Source organism: Plecotus auritus, assembly GCF_963455305.1.
Source record: "Plecotus auritus genome assembly, chromosome: 7".
In the NCBI taxonomy this organism is placed as follows: domain Eukaryota; kingdom Metazoa; phylum Chordata; class Mammalia; order Chiroptera; family Vespertilionidae; genus Plecotus; species Plecotus auritus.
In genome coordinates, this window is record NC_137774.1 from 52,491,142 (window position 1) to 52,511,773 (window position 20,632).

General features: G+C 39.8%; 1 protein-coding gene across 3 annotated transcripts in view; it reads left to right on the forward strand.

Moving 5' to 3' along the window:
- ZNF287 (zinc finger protein 287) overlaps positions 1-20,632 on the forward strand; it is a 58,690-nt gene that overhangs the window by 14,293 nt on the left and 23,765 nt on the right. Inside the window, exon 6 of one of the 3 annotated variants that reach the window (XM_080678696.1) lies at positions 2,374-6,865. The exons of the other annotated variants lie outside the window; for them this stretch is intronic. Coding sequence (XP_080534822.1) covers positions 2,374-3,944 — 1,571 coding nt within the window. The 3' untranslated portion in view covers positions 3,945-6,865. Of the gene's footprint in view, positions 1-2,373; positions 6,866-20,632 lie in introns of those variants that run through there. 3 annotated transcript variants of the gene reach the window in all.

Sequence of the window (20,632 nt, forward strand, 5' to 3'; positions counted from 1 at the left end):
GCACTTCACAGATACTGAATATTTTACAAATTGAAGGGTAAGACCCTCTACCAGCAAAAAGATTACAACTTTCTGAAGGCTCAGATGATGCTTAGCATTTTTAACAATATAGTGTTTTTTAACTAAGGTAGGTACATTTTTTAGACATCAGATATTGCACACTTAATAGGCTACAGTATAATATAAACATAACTTTTATATACACTGAGAAAACAAAAAATTCATGTGACTCACTTTATTGTGACATTTGCTTTATTGCAGTGGTGTGGAACCAAACCCACAATATCTCCAGCTATGCCTATACATAATTGCTTTGCAGGCAGGTTTGGGGTCAGAGTTTTTTGTTTGGTGTGTGTATGTGTGTGTGTGTGTGTTTGCGCGCGCACACACGTACCCGTGCTTTCATTTGGGTCCCCTTTTTACAGCAAGTTACTGTCTTATTTTATCAGTTCAGGTGAGTGGCCACCATGTCCAGTCTTGGGCCATTTTTTGAAGGAAATGTAAAAGAAGCATATGTTAGTTCCAGAGTTAACAACTAGGTTGGAAATATAAGTAACACACAAAATTGTGAAATAAAAATGTAAGGCCAAGTTTAGTCATGGCCCCACATTATATTAGGTTGAGCCATATGAAACTGCTAATATTCAGCCATATTGACCTACAAAAAAGACAATTTTATATGTGGGCTTTTCTAGTCCTCACCTGAGGATATGTTTTTATTGGTTTTTTAGAGAGAGGGGCAGGAAAAGAGAGAGAGACACATTGATTGGTTGCCTCCCATATGCAGCTCAATCTGAGATCAAACCTGCAGCCTAGGTATGTGCCCTGATCAGAATCAAACCCACAAACTTTTGGTGTACAGGATGATGCTCCAACCAACTGAGCCACCTGGCCAGGGGAAGACAATTTTGTATGAGTCAGCCTAATCTGTACTTAGAACTCTAAGAAGGAGAGGAAAACGAGCTTTTTTAATACATGGAGTAGGTATCATAAGAGAAGGCTTAGAGTCTGGAATTAGCATAGCATCTATAGAAGATTATGAGGAAGTAGTTTTAAATTATGTGAATAACTTTGAACTTTAAGTTAAGCTGAATACAAAGTGTGGTAGAATATACAGTAGAATAGAAAAGGTTTGAATATTTTGGGACCACATGCCGAGTTGTAAGTATTTTGAACTTTTTTCTCTCTAACTTTTAACCTTTATGCCACTGATCCTCAAACTTTCATGTGCATCAAAACAACCTGGTGGGCTGCTAAAAAAAAACAAAAAACAGATTGTTCAGCCTCACTTCCTAAGTTTCTCATTCAGTATGTCTGGGTGGGGTGCAATAATTTAACGTATTCCCAGGTGATAGTGATGCTTAGCTTCCAGCCTAGGGGCTGTACTTTTTTTTAAAGATTTTTATTATTATTACTTACTGATTTTAGAGAGAGAGAGACATCGATTTGCTTTTGGATCCATTCATGCATTCATTGATTAAGTCTTGTATGTACCCTGACCAGGGATCAAACCCACAGCCCTGGCGTATTAGGACAATGCTCCAACCAACTGAGCTACCTGGCCAGGGCTGGGAACTGTACTTTTGAGAGCTGTTGTTTTAGGCTGTAGGAGAGTTAGTAGACATATTTAAGTATGAAAAGCGCCATGCAATTGTTTTGATAATATGTAAGATTGTACAGAGTAGATTAGAAGGAGTTATGATAGCATGTCCACTTTATGAACTCATTATATAAATTAGATAATACTATATAATAAAACCCTAATGTGCAAATCTACCAAACAGTGGAATGACCAGTCGCTATGACACACACTCACCACCAGGGGGCAGACACTGAATGCAGGAGCTGCCCCCTGGTGGTCAGTATGCTACCACAGTGGGAGCACCACTCAGCTGACCAGGATGAGCAGCTGCTTCCACAGCACAGTGGGAACAGCCGCTCAGAGGGAGGGTCCAGTGGGTCCACAGCCACTCTGCTGACCAGGATGAGGGGCGCTCCCACAGCAGGCCGATCCCTGCAGGCCACGCCCCCCACCAGTGCACAAAGCCCATGCACTGGGCCTCTAGTTATAAATAATCACACAATTAAAGCCATCCCAAATTATCCTACACAGTGTTTTCCACTGTATTCACTTCTCTTAGCTCTGTCACCTGACCTAACCTATTTTATTTACTTCTAAGCCCATGTTGAATAGTGAGGAGCCTCTCCATTTTCAGTTTTGTCTTCTGTTTTTCTGCCCTTTTATTCTCCTTTCCCAAGCTTTAAGGACCATCATATGAGGTTGTCTGAGCCATGGTTTTTTAAGCATTTTATTCACATTCATTGTATTGCTTCTATTTTGGCAGTTTCCTTTTTATATTCTTTTTATTTCAGGATGGGAAACAGAAGCCCAAGATTGTAATCCAGTTAAAAATATTGCTGGGTTCACAACAGATGGAACCCAGACCATCAAATTGGAAGAACCTTATGACTATGGTGACAGATTAGAGAGGCAAGCACCAGATACCTTCATGAAAATTCCCACTAGTGAAAGAAATTTCAGTTTGAAGTCAGTTTTTTCACAAGAAGATGATCCTACAGAAGAGTATCTTAGTAAATATGATATATATGGAAATCATTTTGAAAAACATTCAAACCTAATTATACAGTTTGATACCCATTCAGATAATAAGACTTATACATATGACGAAGACACGGCAACCTTCAATCATATCTCATATGGTATTGTACACAGGAAATTTTACCCTGGAGAAAAGCCTTATAAATGTAATGTGTGTGGGAAAAAGTTTAGGAAATACCCATCCTATGTGAAACACCAAAGTACCCATACCAAAGAGAAATCATATGAATGTGAAGAATGTGGGAAAGAGTTTAGGCACCTCTCATCCCTAATTGCACATCAGAGAATGCATACTGGAGAAAAACCATATGAATGCCACCAGTGTGGTAAAGCCTTCAGCCAGCGAGCACACCTTACTATACATCAGAGAATTCATACCGGAGAGAAACCATATAAGTGTGATGACTGTGGGAAAGACTTTAGTCAGCGTGCACACCTTACTATACATCAAAGGACACATACTGGAGAGAAACCATATAAATGCTTGGAGTGTGGTAAAACCTTCAGCCACAGTTCATCACTGATTAATCATCAGAGAGTTCATACTGGAGAAAAACCTTATATATGCAACGAATGTGGGAAAACTTTCAGTCAGAGTACACACCTTCTTCAACATCAAAAAATACATACTGGAAAGAAACCATATAAATGCAATGAGTGTTGGAAAGTATTTAGTCAGAGTACTTACCTTATTCGACATCAAAGAATTCATTCTGGAGAGAAGTGTTATAAATGTAATGAATGTGGAAAAGCCTTTGCTCATTCCTCAACTCTTATTCAACATCAAACTACTCACACTGGAGAGAAAGCCTATATATGTAAAATATGTGGGAAAGCCTTCAGCCAGAGTGCAAACCTTACTCAACATCATAGAACACATACTGGAGAGAAACCATATAAATGCACTGTGTGTGGGAAAGCATTCAGCCAGAGTGTACACCTTACTCAACATCAGAGGATTCATAATGGAGAAAAACCCTTTAAATGCAATATATGTGGGAAAGCATATAGACAGGGTGCAAATCTTACTCAACATCAAAGGATTCATACTGGAGAGAAACCCTATAAATGTAATGAATGTGGGAAAGCTTTTATTTATTCCTCATCACTTAATCAACATCATAGAACTCATACTGGAGAAAGACCTTATAAATGTAATGAATGTGATAAAGATTTTAGCCAGAGAACATGCCTTATTCAACACCAGAGAATTCACACAGGAGAGAAGCCCTATGCATGCCGTATATGTGGTAAAACCTTCACTCAGAGTACAAACCTTATTCAGCATCAGCGTGTTCATGCAGGTGCCAAACATCGTAATTAATGGATATGAAGACTTTAGGTGTTACAACTTAATCATTTAAATTTTATTTTGTACTCTCTCTCTGTGTTAACACATTCAAAAGAAGTGCAATATATGTTAGATACCACTGAGCAGAAGTATCAATTGGTAATGTGGATATAATCTATTTAAATGTAATGTGAAATTTGAGAAGAAAACTTCACTTCTTTTTTTAGTTGATTTTTTAGAGAGAGAAGGAGGGAGAGGGATGGAGATAGAAGCATCGATGAGAGAGAAACTTCATCGATCGGCTGCCTCCTGCATGCCCCCTACTGGGTATCCAGCCCAAAACCCAAGCATGTTCCCGGACCAGGAATCCAACAGTGACCTGGTTCGTAGATTGATGCTCAACCATTGAGCCACGCCAGCCAGGCCTTCCTTCACTTCTTAACCTTTACTTGATTTATTCCAGAAATAAACCCTGTGAAAGTAAGAGTATTCAGAAATCTGTAACTCACCAACTCTTACTGTATTTCAAGTACTTTTTAATAAGGCCTTGTGAATGTAACTTGTGAAAGCTTCCATCAAGCAGAGATTTCACAGAAGAGAGTATTCCTGCAATAATAGAAAAGCTGTTTTAGTAGGCTTTTAGTTCTTCCCAACTTTGAAGCCTTAAATATGTAAAAGGTCCCTTTCCCCCTTTTTACTTCCCTTTTCTTATTATGCCATAACTGCCATGTTTTGGGGAGAAATTTTAAAGTATCTTAAAGATTTCTAAGTGACCACTGTTTAATTATACTTTCCTTAAATACTTAAATATTAAAGAAAGAGAATCTTAGTGAAAGATGATAGGATAGAGAAACTAATGTGTATATAACCCTTAGGCATGTACAAATTAAATTTAGTTAGACAAAAAAACACCCAAGCTTAAATTAATCTTTAAAACAGCCTTAGTTTCACTAAGTTTTAACATCTGTCATCCTGTAGAAAGAAAAAAAAAAAGAATACTGTTCCATTTTTTTTTCACCTGCCTCCTAATTTTATAGCTTAAGGGTACTCTGTGATGTTTTACTGTGGAAAGTCCATTTCTTTCCTTGAAATACATGTTTTTTGAGTGCCTACTGTGCTCAGGGCCCAAACTTCTTAAATTGGATCATTTCAGGGCTTCCTGCAGTACTTTGCTGCAATTCACTGCTAAATGAAGCAACCAAAAGCTTTCTAAACTGATGAAAGATTAAAGTAAGGACATGACCTTAACTAGTACATCATAGGATGAGCATAAGAAACCTAAAATGGGTTGCCAAAGTTGACTACATATCCTAAAGCAAGGAAGTAATAAAATCTAATGTGAGGAAAAATAAGTAATGGAAAATGGATGAGTTCAGTGCAGAAAGTGGAGTCAGGAAAAAAATCAAGATGAAGACAACAGTGAGGAAAGTGAATGTATAGGTAACTTAACATGAACTGTTACTTGGTTTACCTTAGGGAAAAAACTGATTGAATAAAAAAACAAAATTCATCCTGTTGTTTGTAAGAAAGTAAAAATGAAATTGATTTTAAAGAATAATTGGAATTCATTTTCCTTCATATAGATAAGTATACTCTTCAAATTTAGGGGGGAAATTCATTGAAAAAAACATTAATGCAGAAACTATCATTGATGCAGTAATCATTAAACAGTAGTAATGGAGTCAGAGTCCTAAACAATATAAAAGGAAAACTGGCAGAAATGCAAATAGCAATAGGTAAAAATACTATTGCATTTAATATCCACAGCATTCCACTGTCAAAATATTAGACCATATTCTGAGAGCTGAGATTTCATGTTGCTCTTGTTTCTTCAGTGCCTTGCGTATAGCAGGTGGTCAATATCTGTTAGTTGAATTAATGAATAAATAAATAGATGAGTAATAAGGTAGACTTAACTGATGGAGTGAAATTGGCAGGATTTTTTGTACAAAGATGAAAGATTTAACAAATACTGGTCATTGGTTAGTTAAGAACTACTTAAAAATGAAGAAACCGAATCCCAAGATATTAATAATGGGGATTGTTAATATGTCCTAAGAAAGTATGAGACATATTTGCACAGGAAGTTTTCCTGAGCTAGATGAGGAAAAACATACAAATTCTGGCACCATAAATATCAATTTAAACATGCGTTGACCCATGTGGCTTCATTGGACATGACTATATATACATCCTACAAAAACGTGCAGAAGGAAAGACATCTTCAAGGCTTTCTTGTTGAGTGTTTTCTTCAAGAAGTTGTTGCTTTTCCTTGCCTGTCATTCATTACCCTGATGTTATGGAATTGCCTTTCACAAATTATAGATTATCTCCAGGTTGTATAATACTCAAATAATGCTTATGCCAGTGATTAGATTAAAAAATAACCATTGTACTTCATATGCAATTTTTATACTGCCACTTTATACCTTACACACCATTTTTCTCCTGGAAGGAATGTGTGGAGTATTATAGTCCATAGAGTCTTTCTTTGCATTAATTTGTATTTCCTACTTTTATGTGTTTTGCATAAATAATGCATTTATAAAGGTCTTCCATTGATACACTGAAACAATTGATGCCCTTATAAAATAATTGAATAATAATAGTGGAGAATCCTAAATCTTGGTGTATTTTTCCCACTTTTACAGTTGTCTGGCCTAAATATAATACAAGTTTTTTATTTTCCAAAACTTTTTATTATGAAGACGTTCAAATATACTGAAAGTTAGAGGAATAAATTACATCTGCCGCTTAGATTTTAAAATTGTCATTTTGCCATATTTTTCTGAAAAATTGGAAAATAACTTAAAAGACATGACATTTCACCCCTATGAATGCATCTCATAAAAAATAAGGACAGTCTTTTTTATAATCACAATACTATTACATATCTCAAGAAATGAATAGTAATTTCCTAATACCTAATGCTTAATCCATGTTTAAATTTTTCCTATTCAGTCAAATTTCACACACTACATTTTATTGTAATGTTTGTTTCATCTATATAAAACAGTCTCCCAACTTTAATTTTTTTTCCAGGACTTTTTTTAATGGAGCAGGTCAGTTGTAGAATCTCACATTCAGGATTTAACTGTTGTTTACAACCAGATTGTTTATCAAGTCAACAGATCTGTGCTTTGCTTATCTTGTTGCTGTAGTTTCTGTAAATTAGCAATTAGGGCCAAAGGCTTGATGTATTCAGGTTAAACATTTTTAACATTAACACTTCACAGATGTATGTCATTATATCAAAAGTCTTATTAATATCTGGTTGCCTCACTATTAGTGGTGCAAAATTTGATCACTCAATTATAACCACCTTATCTTCCCAATGTAAATGTATAGTTTTCTGTTGCAGTTAATCTGTGGACTGAGACCTTGGCAGATTATGGATAGCCTGTGTAGCCACAAACTTTCACCTGGTGGTTTTGGTATCCACTAACGATGATTCTTGCCTGAATCAGTTATTTCATCAAGATTTGCAAAATGGTGATTTTCTATTATTTCTACATTTATTGACTGACATTCTATAAGAGTGAACCTTCATCAGCTGGGCTACACTTGAGTCAGGGTCATGCTCGATTCCTTTCCTTTAATTACAAATTGTCATATTAAGGAGTTGACAGTGCTGACAAATGGTTCAATGTATTACGATAAATTGTGATTATTTTTTCTGATGCTCAGATTATCCCAAATTTGGCCAGTTTGACCCTTCAGGTAGCTCTTATGTCCTGAAGACATTCCCTCTCACATCTTTGAGCACTTAATTGCCTTCTGACAGAAGATATCTCAGGTTCACCTTGCACTTTCAATGCCCCATTTGTGACCATTTCTCCAGGGATTCCTGGCTCTTTTTAATAGACATCTGTTTAGAAATCAAGATCTGGGTGCTAGGCATGCTCATTACTACTGGGGTGTGACTTGGTTTTCATAAAGATGACTCTACTTATCTAATACCTAATTATGTAATGAGATATAATTATATACTGGGACAAACTAGGAGCAAACAACTAAGCATTATACAACTAAGTTGTAGAGAATAGAAGTGTTATGTGTACTAGAAAGCAGAAAACTTCACTACAAGAGATCTGTGCAGAGGCCATTAGAAAAGTTTACAGAGGAAGGAAGGTTAATCTGGCAAGCAGGTTAAAGCAATTAAGAGCAACTAAATGTATGACACCTACTAGGTTCTGTTTTAACTGTTAACATATTTTGATAATTTACTGTTAAAAGCTAATTGCACTTCTTTCCCATTCCTTTTTTTTAATTTTTTTTATTGTTTAAAGTATTACATATATTAGTACATATATCTCCTTTTTGTTTCCCATTGACCTTCCCCCAGCCTCCCTACCCCCTGTCGCATGCCCTCATCCCACCCCCCCCCCCCAGTGTCTTGTGTCCATTGGCGTGCTTATATGCATGCATACGAGTCCTTTGGTTGATCTATTTCCCTCACTCCCTACACTCCCCACCCTTCCCGCTGTAAAAGTCTGTTCGGTGCTTTACTGCCTCTATATCTATCTTTTTATTCATCAGGTTATTATGTTCTTTATTTTCCATAAATGAGTGAGATCATGTGGTATTTTTCTTTCATTGCCTGGCTTATTTCACTTAACATAATGCTCTCCAGGTCCATCCATGCTGCTGCAAATGGTAAGAATTCCTTTTTTATAGCAGCGTAGTATTCCATTGTGTAGATGTACCACAGTTTTCTAATCCACTCATCTGCTGATGGGCATTTAGGCTGTTTCCAAATCTTAGCTATGGTGAATTGTGCGGCTATGAACATAGGGGTGCATTATCCTTTCTGATTGGTGTTTCTAGTTTCTTGGGATATATTCCTAGAAGTGGGATTACTGGGTCAAATGGGAGCTCCATTTTTAGTTTTTTGAGGAAAGTCCATACTGTTCTCCACAGTGGCTGCACCAGTCTGCATTCCCACCAGCAGTGCACGAGGGTTCCTTTTTCTCCACATCCACGCCAGCACTTGTCGTTTGTTGATTTGTTGTTGATTGCCATTTTGACAGGTGTGAGATGGTACCACATTGTCATTTTGATTTGCATCTCTCGGATAATTAGTGACTCTGAGCATGTTTTCATATGTCTCTTGGCCTTCCTTTTGTCTTCTTTCAAAAAGATTCTATTTAGGTCCGTTGCCCATTTTTTTTTTTAAATATATTTTATTGATTTTTTACAGAGAGGAAGGGAGAGGGAGAGAGAGTTAGAAACATCGATCAGCTGTCTCCTGCACACCCCCTACTGGGGATGTGCCCACAACCAAGGTACATGTCCTTGACCAGAATCGAACCTGGGACCCTTCAGTCCACAGGCCAACGCTCTATCCACTGAGCCAAACCAGCTAGGATCTGTTGCCCATTTTTTTATTGGATCATTTATCTTCCTTTTATTAAGTTGTATAAGTTCCTTGTAGATGTTGAAGATTAAACCTTTATCAGTGGTAACATTTGCAAATATGTTCTCCCATGCAGTGGGCTTTCTTGTTTTGTTGATGGTTTCTTTTGCTGTGAAAAAGCTTTTTATTTTGATGTAGTCCCATTTGTTTATTTTCTCTTTAGCTTCCATTGCCCTAGGAGCAGTATTGGTGAAGAAATTGCTTCGGCATATGTCTGAGATTTCTCTGCCTGTGGATTCCTCTAGTATTTTTATGGTTTCCCTTATGTTTAATTCCTGTACCCATTTTGAGTTTATTTTTGTGTATGGTGTAAGTTGGTGATCTAGTTTCATTTTTTTGCATGTATCTGTCCAATTTTCCCAACACCATTTATTGAAGAGACTGTCTTGACTCCATTGTATGTTAATGCCTCCTTTGTCAAATATTAATTACGTATAGTGGTTTGGGTCGATATCTGGGTTCTCTATTCTATTCCATTGGTTTATATGTCTGTTCTTGTGCCAGTACCAGGCTGTTTTGAGAACAGTGGCTTTGTAATACAGCTTGAAATCTGGTATTGAGATCCCACCTACTTTGTTCTTCTTTCTCAGGATTGCTGTGGCTATTCGGGGTCTTTTTTTATTCCAGATGAATTTTTGGAGAGTTCTTTCTAGGTCTGTGAAATATGCTGTTGGTATTTTAATGGAGAGTGCATTGAATCTATAGATTGCTTTGGATAGTATGGACATTTTAATGATGTTGATTCTACCAATCCATGAACATGGTATGTTCTTCCATCTGTTTACGTCTTCCTCAATCTCTTTTTTCAGTGTCCTGTAGTTTTCTGTGTATAGGTCTTTTACCTCCTTAGTTAAGTTTATTCCTAGGTATCTTAATTTTTTTTTTGGTGCAGTGGTAAATGGGATTGCTTTTTTAGTCTCTCTTTCTGTAAGTTCACTATTGGTGTACAGAAATGCCATAGATTTCTTGGCGTTAATTTTGTATCCTGCTACATTGCCAAATTCATTGATTAAGTCTATTAGTTTTTTGATGGAGTCTTTCGGGTTTTTTATGTACAATATCATGTCATCCAAATAAGGACAGTTTTACTTCTTCTTTTCCAATTTGGATGCCTTTTATTTCTTCTTCTTGTCTAATTATAATGGCTAATACTTCCAGTACTATGTCAAACAGGAGTGGTGAGAGTGGGCATCCCTGTCTTGTTCCTATTCTTAGGAGAAAGGGTTTTAGTTTTTGCCCATTGAGTATGATGTTGGCTGTGGGTTTATCATATATGGCTTTTATTATGTTGAGATAGAATTCTTCTCTTCCCACTTTGCTGAGAGTTTTTATCAAGAAAGGGTGTTGGATTTTGTCAAATGTTTTTTCTGCATCAATTGATTATGACTATGTGATTTTTATCTCTCAATTTGTTTATGTGATGTATCATGTATATTGATTTGTGGATATTGTACCATCCTTGCATTCCTGGGATAAATCCTATTTGGTCATGGTGTATGATCTTTCTGATGTACTGCTGGATCCGATTTGCTAGAATTTTGTTGAGGATTTTGGCATCTATGTTCATGATGGATATTGGCCTGTAATTCTTTTTCATTGTGTTGTCTTTATCTGGTTTTGGTATTAGGGTGATGCTGGCTTCATAGAGGGAGCTTGGAAGTGTTCCTTCCTCTTGAATTTTTTGGAATAGTCTGAGGAGGATAGGTTTTAGTTCTTCCTTGAATGTTTGGTAAAACTCCCCTGTGAAGCCGTCTGGCCCCGGGCTTTTGTTTGCTGGAAACTTTTTGATGACTGCTTCAATTTCTTCCATAGTTATTGGCCTGTTGAGATGTTTAGATTCTTCCTGATTGAGTTTTGGGAGATTGTATTTTTCTAGGAATATGTCCATTTCCTCCAGGTTGTCCAGTTTGTTGGAATAGAGTTGTTCATAGTATTTTTTAACAATCCTTTGTATTTCTGTGGGGTCTGTTGTTATTTCTCCTCTTTCATTTCTGATTTTGTTTATTTGGGTCCTCTCTCTTTGCTTCTTGGTGAGCCTGGCTAGAGGTTCATCAATCTTGTTTATCCTTTCAAAGAACCAGCTCTTGGTTTTGTTGATCTTTTGTATTGGGTGTTTTTTGTTTGTTTGTTTGTTTGTTTGGTCTCTCTGTTGTTTATCTCCACTCTGATCTTTATTATTTCCTTCCTTCTGCTTACACTGGGCTTTTCTTTTTGCTCTCTTTCTAACTCTTTGAGTTGTAGGGTTAGGTAATTTATTACCATTGTTTATTGTTTTTTTGCAGTAGGCTTGTAGAGCTATGAACTTCCCTCTCAAGACTGCTTTCATTGTGTCCCATAGATTTTGGATTGTTGTGTTTTCATTGTCATTTGTTGCCATGATGTTTTTTATTTCTTCCTTGATCTCTCTGGTAACCCAGTCATTGTTTAATAGCATGCTGGTTAGTCTCCATGTGTTTGGTTTTTTTGGATTGTTTTTGTTGTAGTTGATTTCCAGTTTTATGCCACTGTGATCTGAGAAGATGCTTGATATGATTTCTATCTTCTTGAATTTGAAGAGACTTTGCCTATGACCCAACATATGGTCTGTCTTTGAAAATGACCCATGTACACTTAAGAAGAATGTATATTCTGTGGCTTTGGGGTGAAATGTTCTGTAGATGTCAATTAATTCCATCTGGTCTAGTGAGTCATTTAGGATTGATGTTTCTTTGCTGATTTTTTGTTTAGAGGATTTGTCCAATGGTGATAGTGGGGTATTAAAGTCTCCTACTATGATTGTATTGCTGTCAATCTCTCCCTTGATATCCTCCAGGAGTTTTTTTATGTATTTGGGTGCTCCTGTATTGGGTGCATATATGTTTACCAGAGTTATTTCTTCTTGTTGTGTTGCTCCCTTTAGTATTATGAAGTGGCCTTCCTTATCTCTTGTTATGTCTTTCACTTTGAGGTCTAATTTGTCAGATATAAGTATTGCTACCCCAGCGTTTTTTTTCATTTCCATTCGCCTGAAAAAATCTTTTTCCATCCCTTCACCCTCAGTGTGTCTTTTTTTCTGAGGTGGGTTTCTTGTAGACAGCAGATATATGGGTCTTGTTTTCTTATCCAATCCGTTACCCTATGTCTTTTGATTGTGGCATTTAATTCATTTACATTTAAAGTTATTATTGATAGGTACTTACGTGTCGCCATTTTTATTCTTTACCCCTGTGTTCCTTCTTCGCTTCCTATTTCTTTTTTTTTTACAGCAGACCCTTTAGCATTTCTTGCATTGCTGGTTTGGTGGTAATAAATTCCCTTAGTCCTTTTTTGTCTGTGAAGCTCCTGATTTCACCTTCAATTTTGATTGATAGCCTTGCTGGGTACAGTATTCTTGGATTCAGACCCTTCCTTTGCTTGACTTTGTATATTTCATTCCATTCCCTTCGGGCCTGATGAGTTTCTGTTGAGAAATCAGTTGCTAGTCTGATGGGGGTTCCTTTGTAGGTAACTTTCTGTCTCTCTCTGGCCACGTTTAAGATTCTTACTTTGTTGTTGGTGTTTGCCAATTTAATTATAATGTGCCTTGGCGTCGGTCTTTTGGGGTTCATTTTGCTTGGGACTCTGTGAGCTTCTTGGATTTGTTTGGGATTTTTCTTCCCTATATCAGGGAAGTTTTCTGTCATTATTTCCTCAAACAGGTTTTCTAATCCTTGCTCAGTTTCCTCTCCTTCTGGCACCCCTATTATGCAGATGTTGTTTTGTTTCGTGTTGTCCCAAAGTTCCCTTAGGCTCTCCTCTGCTTTTTAATTTTTTTTCTAGAAGCTGCTCTACTTGGGTATTTTTTCCTACCTTGTCTTCTAGCTCACTCATGCGGTCCTGTGCTTCTTCTAGTCTACTCTTGATGCTTTCTATTGATTTCTTTACAGCAGCAATGTCATTTTTCATTTCTTCTTGGTTCTTCTTCATTTCCTCTTGATTCTTACACATATTGTCGAATTTGTCTTCCATTCTTTTCAGCCACCTTATGACCATTTCTCTGAATTCTTTCTCTGACAGGTTGTTTGCCTCCATTTTGTTTACTTCCTTTTCTGGTGATGCCTGCTTTTCTTTCATATGCAGGCTGTTTCTTTTTTCTTTTTTTTTTAAATATATTTTATGATTTTTTATAGAGAGGAAGGGAGAGGGATAGAGAGTTAGAAACATTGATGGGAGAGAAACATCGATCAGCTGCCTCCTGCACACCTCCTACTGGGGAAGTGCCTGCAACCAAGGTACATGCCCTTGACCGGAATCGAACCTGGGACCTTTCAGTCCGTAGGTCGACGCTCTATCCACTGAGCCAAACCGGTTAGGGCTGCAGGCTGTTTGTTTCCCCATGGTCTCTCTTCTCCGGGTGTCTGGTTATGTAGTTCTCTCTCTCCTGCATTGATTTAAAGACACAAAATACAACACAACCAGGTACAATGCACAAGGCACTTGTACAGGCTTTGAGCCTCACTGGCCTGCCATCTCCTTCATATCGCCCCCATCCAAGTACAAGCTGCCATCTTCCATCACTTGGATTACCGAAACATCCCATCATTCCTTAAGGCATGTATCTGATCTAAATTTGAATTCTGATGATCTGTTTTATGCAAATCTAAATACTAGGGATTTTTTGCTAAACTTTTTACTTGGTCTTTAAAACTTTAAGGCTATTAGATTTTATTATTTGACTGTATCTTATGATACCAATGCACTTGCATATGTGCCTACAAATGTACTTTCTGATATTCTCATGGCTCTATCTTTCACTATAAGATAAAGCCCCTTAGACTACCAGAGCCATTAAAAATGGCAAGCATGTGCACTATAGTAATACGTATAAATATGTGTGTAAGCTTGTAAGCAACATTGAGTCCTCTGTTGCCGGGGCTGACCAGCAGACCCTGGGTAACAATGAATGGATTACTCCAACACATGTGCCGTGAAAGAGAGGGCTAAGGGACTGCCTGGCTACAGGAACCAGGCAGCCTCAATTGCCTGCCTCATTAGGCTTTTATTGTAGCAGCAATTTGAGATAAAGTTTATCTTTTAGATACAGTCAGCAGTGTAAGTAATATTGGGAAGGCACATGTGTTTGTAGTGTTCTTTAAGCAAGGACACCCAAAGATGAAGCATAAGGATTCCAGTAAACACCCAGAGGTCTGCACATGCACAGACTTGTTTGGAAAGATCAAGGAATAATTAGCGGTACCACCTTCGGTACTCCCCTAAGTTGGAATTCCGATAAACAGGGTGGGTGGCCTTCCACACACTTCCCTTTTCTTGAATGTCCTCCTTACAAACTTCCAACCAAGTCTCATGCATCCCCATACTCTGTGTGGGTGAGGAAAGTGATTCTAAAGCAGGGGTGGGCAAACTTTTTGACTCGGGGGCCACAATGGGTTCTTAAACTGGACCGGAGGGCCGGAACAAAAGCATGGATGGAGTGTTTGTGTGAACTAATATAAATTCAAAGTAAAGGAGCGGAGGGGAGAGCAAGAGAACCGGATAGAACAGCCGGATCCGGCCCACGGGCCGTAGTTTGCCCAAGGCTGTTCTAAAGTGTCTGAGGTCATATACATATACATATCCTGTAACAGAATAAGGGTTGGAACCCATTGCTCCAGCACTTAGTTGAGTTCTAACTGAAATGTTAAATGAAAATTCAGAGCACAAAAAGTATGCATCTATATTTTATAAGATATATTTTTATGAAATTAGATCATTGAAAGTTTGCTACTCCTCCCATAGTTTCTTATATTCAAATCTTTAAATTGTACTTACTCTCTGCCCTGGCTGGCATTGCTCAGGGGTTAAAGCGTCATCCCTTGTATGCTTTTGGGTTGCAGCCCAACAAAGGATGCACTACCTTCAATTTTGTTCTTCCACCCAGCTCTTTCCCAAGTTTCAGAACCATAGTCAATGATCACCTGGAACTATCTAATAAGTACCTTAAGTGGTTTAATCTAAAACTGAATTGTTTTCACTCCCAAACCTCTTTAAATTCACCATAACTTTGAGAGGGAAGCCAGAAGCCACTCTCTTCACCAATAGTTATTTTAGTCCTATTGGTTTTACTTCCATGTAGTCCAGTTCCTTCTTTTCTATCCCCACTGCCACTACTTCACTTCTGGCTTTTAATCCTCACATGAGGACATGTTTAGAGAGAGAGATGGGGAGAGAGGGGGAGAAACATTGATGTGAGAGAGAAACATCAACCAGTTGCCTTCTGTACATTCCCCAACTGGAGATCGAACCCGCAACCCAGGTATGTGCCCTAAAAAGGAATTGAACTGACAACCTTTCAGCGCACAGGACAATGTCCAGCCAACTGAGCCACTCTGGACGGACTTCTTTTCTAGCTTTTAGTCAGCTCTTGGTTAGATTATTTTGTAGCCAGGTAACTTCACCCTGCTCCCCCTGATCTTACCCTTTTCAATGCACATTTCAAAAAAACAACAACAACAAGAAACTGAGACACCACCTACAGCTGTATAGGTTGAGTAGTGCATTTGATGATGTCACGGTTTGCTTAAAATCCTTCATATCTTTTCATTGTCAGCAGCAGTGGGTCTCACTCTCAGCTGCACATTAGAATGTCCTGGGGAGCTTTTAAAAGTACCAATGCCAGGGCCCTGAATCATTCATTTGGGATGGGGCCCGGGTATCAGTCCTTCTTCAATTCCCCAGGTGACTCTAATGCTCTAAAGTGGTTCAAGGGCAGAAGCAAGGAAACCAGTTAGGAAGCAGTCTCAGTGGTTAGAGAAACTGGTGGTTGAGAAATGACCCAACGCTGGGTATATTATGAAGGTAGGGTCTCTAGGACATGCTAGTGAATTTGATTGGAATGTGAGACAGAGGAATTAGGCTGACTCTTTCCTACTGGAGAATGTGCCCCTACAAGGGAGAGACTCATTCATTTCTGTGTCTCTTATACCAGTGGTCAGCAAACTCATTAGTCAACAGAGCCAAATATCAACAGTACAATGATTGAAATTTCTTTTGAGAGCCAAATTTTTTAAACTTAAACTTCTTCTAACGCCACTTCTTCAAAATAGACTCGCCCAGGCTGTGGTATTTTGTGGAAGAGCCACACTCAAGGGGCCAAAGAGTCGCATGTGGCTCGCGAACCGCAGTTTGCCGACCACTGTAACTTATACCAAGCACAGTGCCCTCAATAAGTGTTTAATGCATCTCTTCAGGAACATTTGCAAAATAATCAAGATTGTACTTACTCTCTGCCCTGGCTGGCATTGCTCAGGGGTTAAAGTGTCATCCCTTGTACGCTTTTGGGTTGCAGGTTGGATTCCGGCCAAGGGCATGTACCTGGGTTGCAGGTTCGATCTCCAGCCCCTGTCAGGGCAAGTGCAGGAATAACCAACCAATGTGTGTCTCACATCGATGTTTCTCTTTCTCTCTCCATCCCCTTCTTTTTCTCCCCCTTCCACTTTAAGGATCAATGGAAAAAATATCTTTGGGTGATGTTTAACAATTAAAAACAAATTTGTACTCTCAGAAAAAAACTTATTTTACATATCTGTCCCATACTGTGAAGGGTTTGGAGTTTTACCCCACTTAAAAGATAATATGGATGCTGACAGAAGACCTGAGACTCCTGGGTATTAGACAAAAAACTTTATTACTCATGACAAAAGCATTAGCTGGACTTCACATTAAGCAGTTTACTCTTGCCTGCCCCACCCACACCCCCTGACTCCCCACAAGAGGGTAACAGGTAGGCCTAGATCAGCGGTTCTCAACCTGTGGATCGTGACCCCTTTGGGGGTCGAACAACCCTTTCACAGGGGTCGCCTAAGACCATCGGGAAACACAGATATTTATGATTCATAAGAGTAGCAAAATTACAGTTATGAAGTAGCAACGAAAATAATTTTATGGTTGGGGGTCACCACAACATGAGGAACTGTATTTAAAGGGTCGCGGCATTAGGAAGGTTGATAACCACTGGCCTAGATGGGTTCCAGCACAGGACTGCATTACAGGAAGGCAACACTGCTTGGGGGACCATTGCTTTTACAGTGCATGGAAAGCAAGCATGCTCTTTGTTCCAGGAGACACTGCCTTGTATATTTCCTTGCTGTAAACACGTGCCTGAGAAATGGCCAGGTAGAGAGTCGTTAAGACCTTGCTTTCTTGGCATACCCAGCAGGAGGAACATGTAGGGCTGCTCAGGGCCCATGATATATTGCCTCTCCCAAAATCTAGTGTAGACTTTCCCCTCCGAGAATTCAGGGAACCCTGTAGCTTATAAACGAGAAGATATGAAGCAAAATGAAGTTACCTCTTTCAAGCATACAGAGTAGATGTTTTCCTGAAGAAAAATCTTAGGTCATACCAAATCAGGTATCCTCAGAGGTTGAGAAGTAATAATCTACCTACACTGTACATTAAAAGCTACACCAGGAATACTATATTCATTCTGAGCATCAGATTTTTACGCTAGAGTATGATACATTAGGTTTAAATGATTGAAAAAATTAAAAGAATATTTCCTGACACATGAAATTCAAATTTGTTTAAGTTTTATTGGAAAACAGCCACATTTATTCATTTAAGTATTGTCTATGGCTGCTTTCCTGCTATAAAGACAAAGTTGTGAACCATAAAAAAATGGCAAAACCTAAAATATTTGCTATTAACCCGTTATACAACAAGTGAGCCTACTCTGCCTGTACACAATGGGTGTGGGTTGGCTAAGCCAAACAGCAGGCCAATAAAAGCAACAACACTCCTAGGGGGGAGGTGAGGGGAGTGAAAGTGTCCCGAAATAAAAGTCAATTAGGATACTTTTAAAAATATTTGTTATTGATTTTAGAGAGGAAGGGAGAGGGAGAGAAAAATAGAAACATCAATGATGAGAATCATTGATCAGCTGCCTCCTGCACGCCCCCTACAGGAGATGGAGCCCTCAACCCGGGCATGTGTCATTGACAGGAATCGAACCCGGGACCCTTCAGTCCACAGGCCGACTGAGCCAAACCAGCTAGGGCAGAATTTTTTTTTCTTAATTTAAATCCTTAACCGAGGATATGTTTTTATTGATTTTAGAGAGTGAGAGAAACATCAAACGGCTGTCTCCCATACATGCCCGGAGGAAACAAGGAACCAGAGACCTGGGTATATGCCCTGGCCGGGAATCACTCTTCCGTGAAATGCTCCACCCAGCTGAGCCACACCGGCCGGGGCAGGATCTTTGCTGCATGTAAGTGAAGGGCACATCCCCAGAAATCCAGGTTAAGCAGGGAAGGACGGTGGAGGTTGCCCAGGAAGCCAGCGGTCAACGCTGCACAAGAACTCTGGGCCAGCAATGCGCCCTCTGCGGGCCGGAACCGGTGCGCTCACGGCCCTCTGCCGCCTCTGGGAGTGGAGGCCGGCAGGTGGGGAACGGGTTACCCTTGAGGGGGTTACCCTTGAGGGGGTTACCCTTGAGGGGGTTACCCTTGAGGGGGTTACCTGAGCGGGGTCCAGGAGAGGTTTCCCTTTCTGGAGTCGCCGGTGTTCATGCATTCCAGTCTTGAAAGGCAACGTGGATTCAAGTTAGCACTTTATTTCTAACACGCGTGGTCAAATCTGCACTTCGTTCCTCAAACCCCGAGTAACGCGGATATCCCTCCCGCCCCCTAACTTCGTTGCTCGCTCACTCAAGCGCGCAGGGAGAATAGCGGGAGGGAATCCTCTTTTCACTCTTTTTTTTTGTTTTTAACATAATTTCAGTTCTCCAGGCTGACTTTTTTTTTTTTTATGAGAATCATTGACCGGCTGCCTCCTGCACGCCCTCTCCTGGGGATCGAGCCCACAGCCCAGGCATGTGCCCTTGGCCTGAATGGAACCTGGGACCCTTTGTCCGCAGGCCCACGGTCTATCCACTGAGCCACACCGGCTAGGGCCTCTTTTCATTCTTAACTGTTAAACTCTGTCACCCCCACTCAGCAATGCTCGGCTCCTGCCTCCGAGGAGCTGTGAGGCCGCCCACGGGGCAGTCCTCGGAGGCGGGGCGTGGGAAGCAGCGGCCATGGCCAAGCTCGTGTCCTGCAGGGAGGGGATCGGACTTAAAGCTCCTACCCAAAGCTCTTTGGTGCGGAAGCCACCTCCCTGAGGGGACCCCCGGAGCCTTCAGAACCACAGCTCTGCAGCCCAGAGGCACAGGAGAAGCCCGGCCCCCCAGCCCGCGTTTCCAGGGAATGAGGCTGCAGCCTCCACCCCCCACGTCTCCGAGCCGCTGCGCTTTCAGGGATGAAGAGAATTGTCCACGGAGTTTCCTCAAGGGACCGGGTCGGCCTCCTCATCGGAGCTTCACCATCTCCCTCCGAGAAGGTGGCAGCGCCTTCCCGTTGGTCCACAAAGGAATCCTCACGTTCCTGCCGCGCTGCTTCAACAGCCTCGCCTGGGCCACGTACCGCCCCGCACACTTCCTCCGACAGAAGCCCGCCCCGCACACTTCCTCAACAACCGCCCCCCCACCCCATACTTCCTCCAACACAGGCCCGCCCCGCACACTTCCTCCAACACGCGCCCGCTGTTTTGAAGCAAATCTCAGCGTCATATTATTTTACCTGTAAACATTTCCGTATACATTTCTAAAGGTGGAGACTCATTTTAAACATAGTAACATCTTTATTGAATTTTTTAATAGTTATTATCAAAAATTGAATGTTTACATTTCCCTGCTTGATCTGCATTTTTTACAGTTTATTTGAGCCAGGATCCAGGAAAGTTGCACACTTTGAAGTTAATTGATGTGTCACTTGTCTCTTTTGCAATCTCTAAGTTCCTCTAACATTGCTCTTTCATTTCTTTCAACACATTTCTTGGAGAAACTTGGTTTCTTGTCCTGTGGCGTTTCTCACGGTCCGCACTTTGCTGGTTAACTGGGTGATATTTCACATGTTCTTCTGCCCCATGTGTTTGCTATGAACTGATCACAAGAAGCTTCATCCCTTTCAAATTCAATTTTTTGGAAAAAAATACTTCATAGGTTTATGTCAAAAGACACAATAATGTCTGGATTTCTATTTTGGTGATTTAAGCAATTATTGATGACCATTACCTAAATCTATTAATTCATTAAGGGTTGCAAACAGTAATATCCTAAATATGTAATTCCTTGTTTGTTTATAAATAGAATTATTTCTAAACTTCCCCTCATCAACTATTGGGCTACCCTGGGATACAGTATGTATGGGAAAGTGATAAATGTATGATTTATTCTTTTATTTATCAACTTTCAAAATAATAAGTTTGTTCCCTCAGATACTCCAAAAGTGGCTGAGGTGTTTGTTCA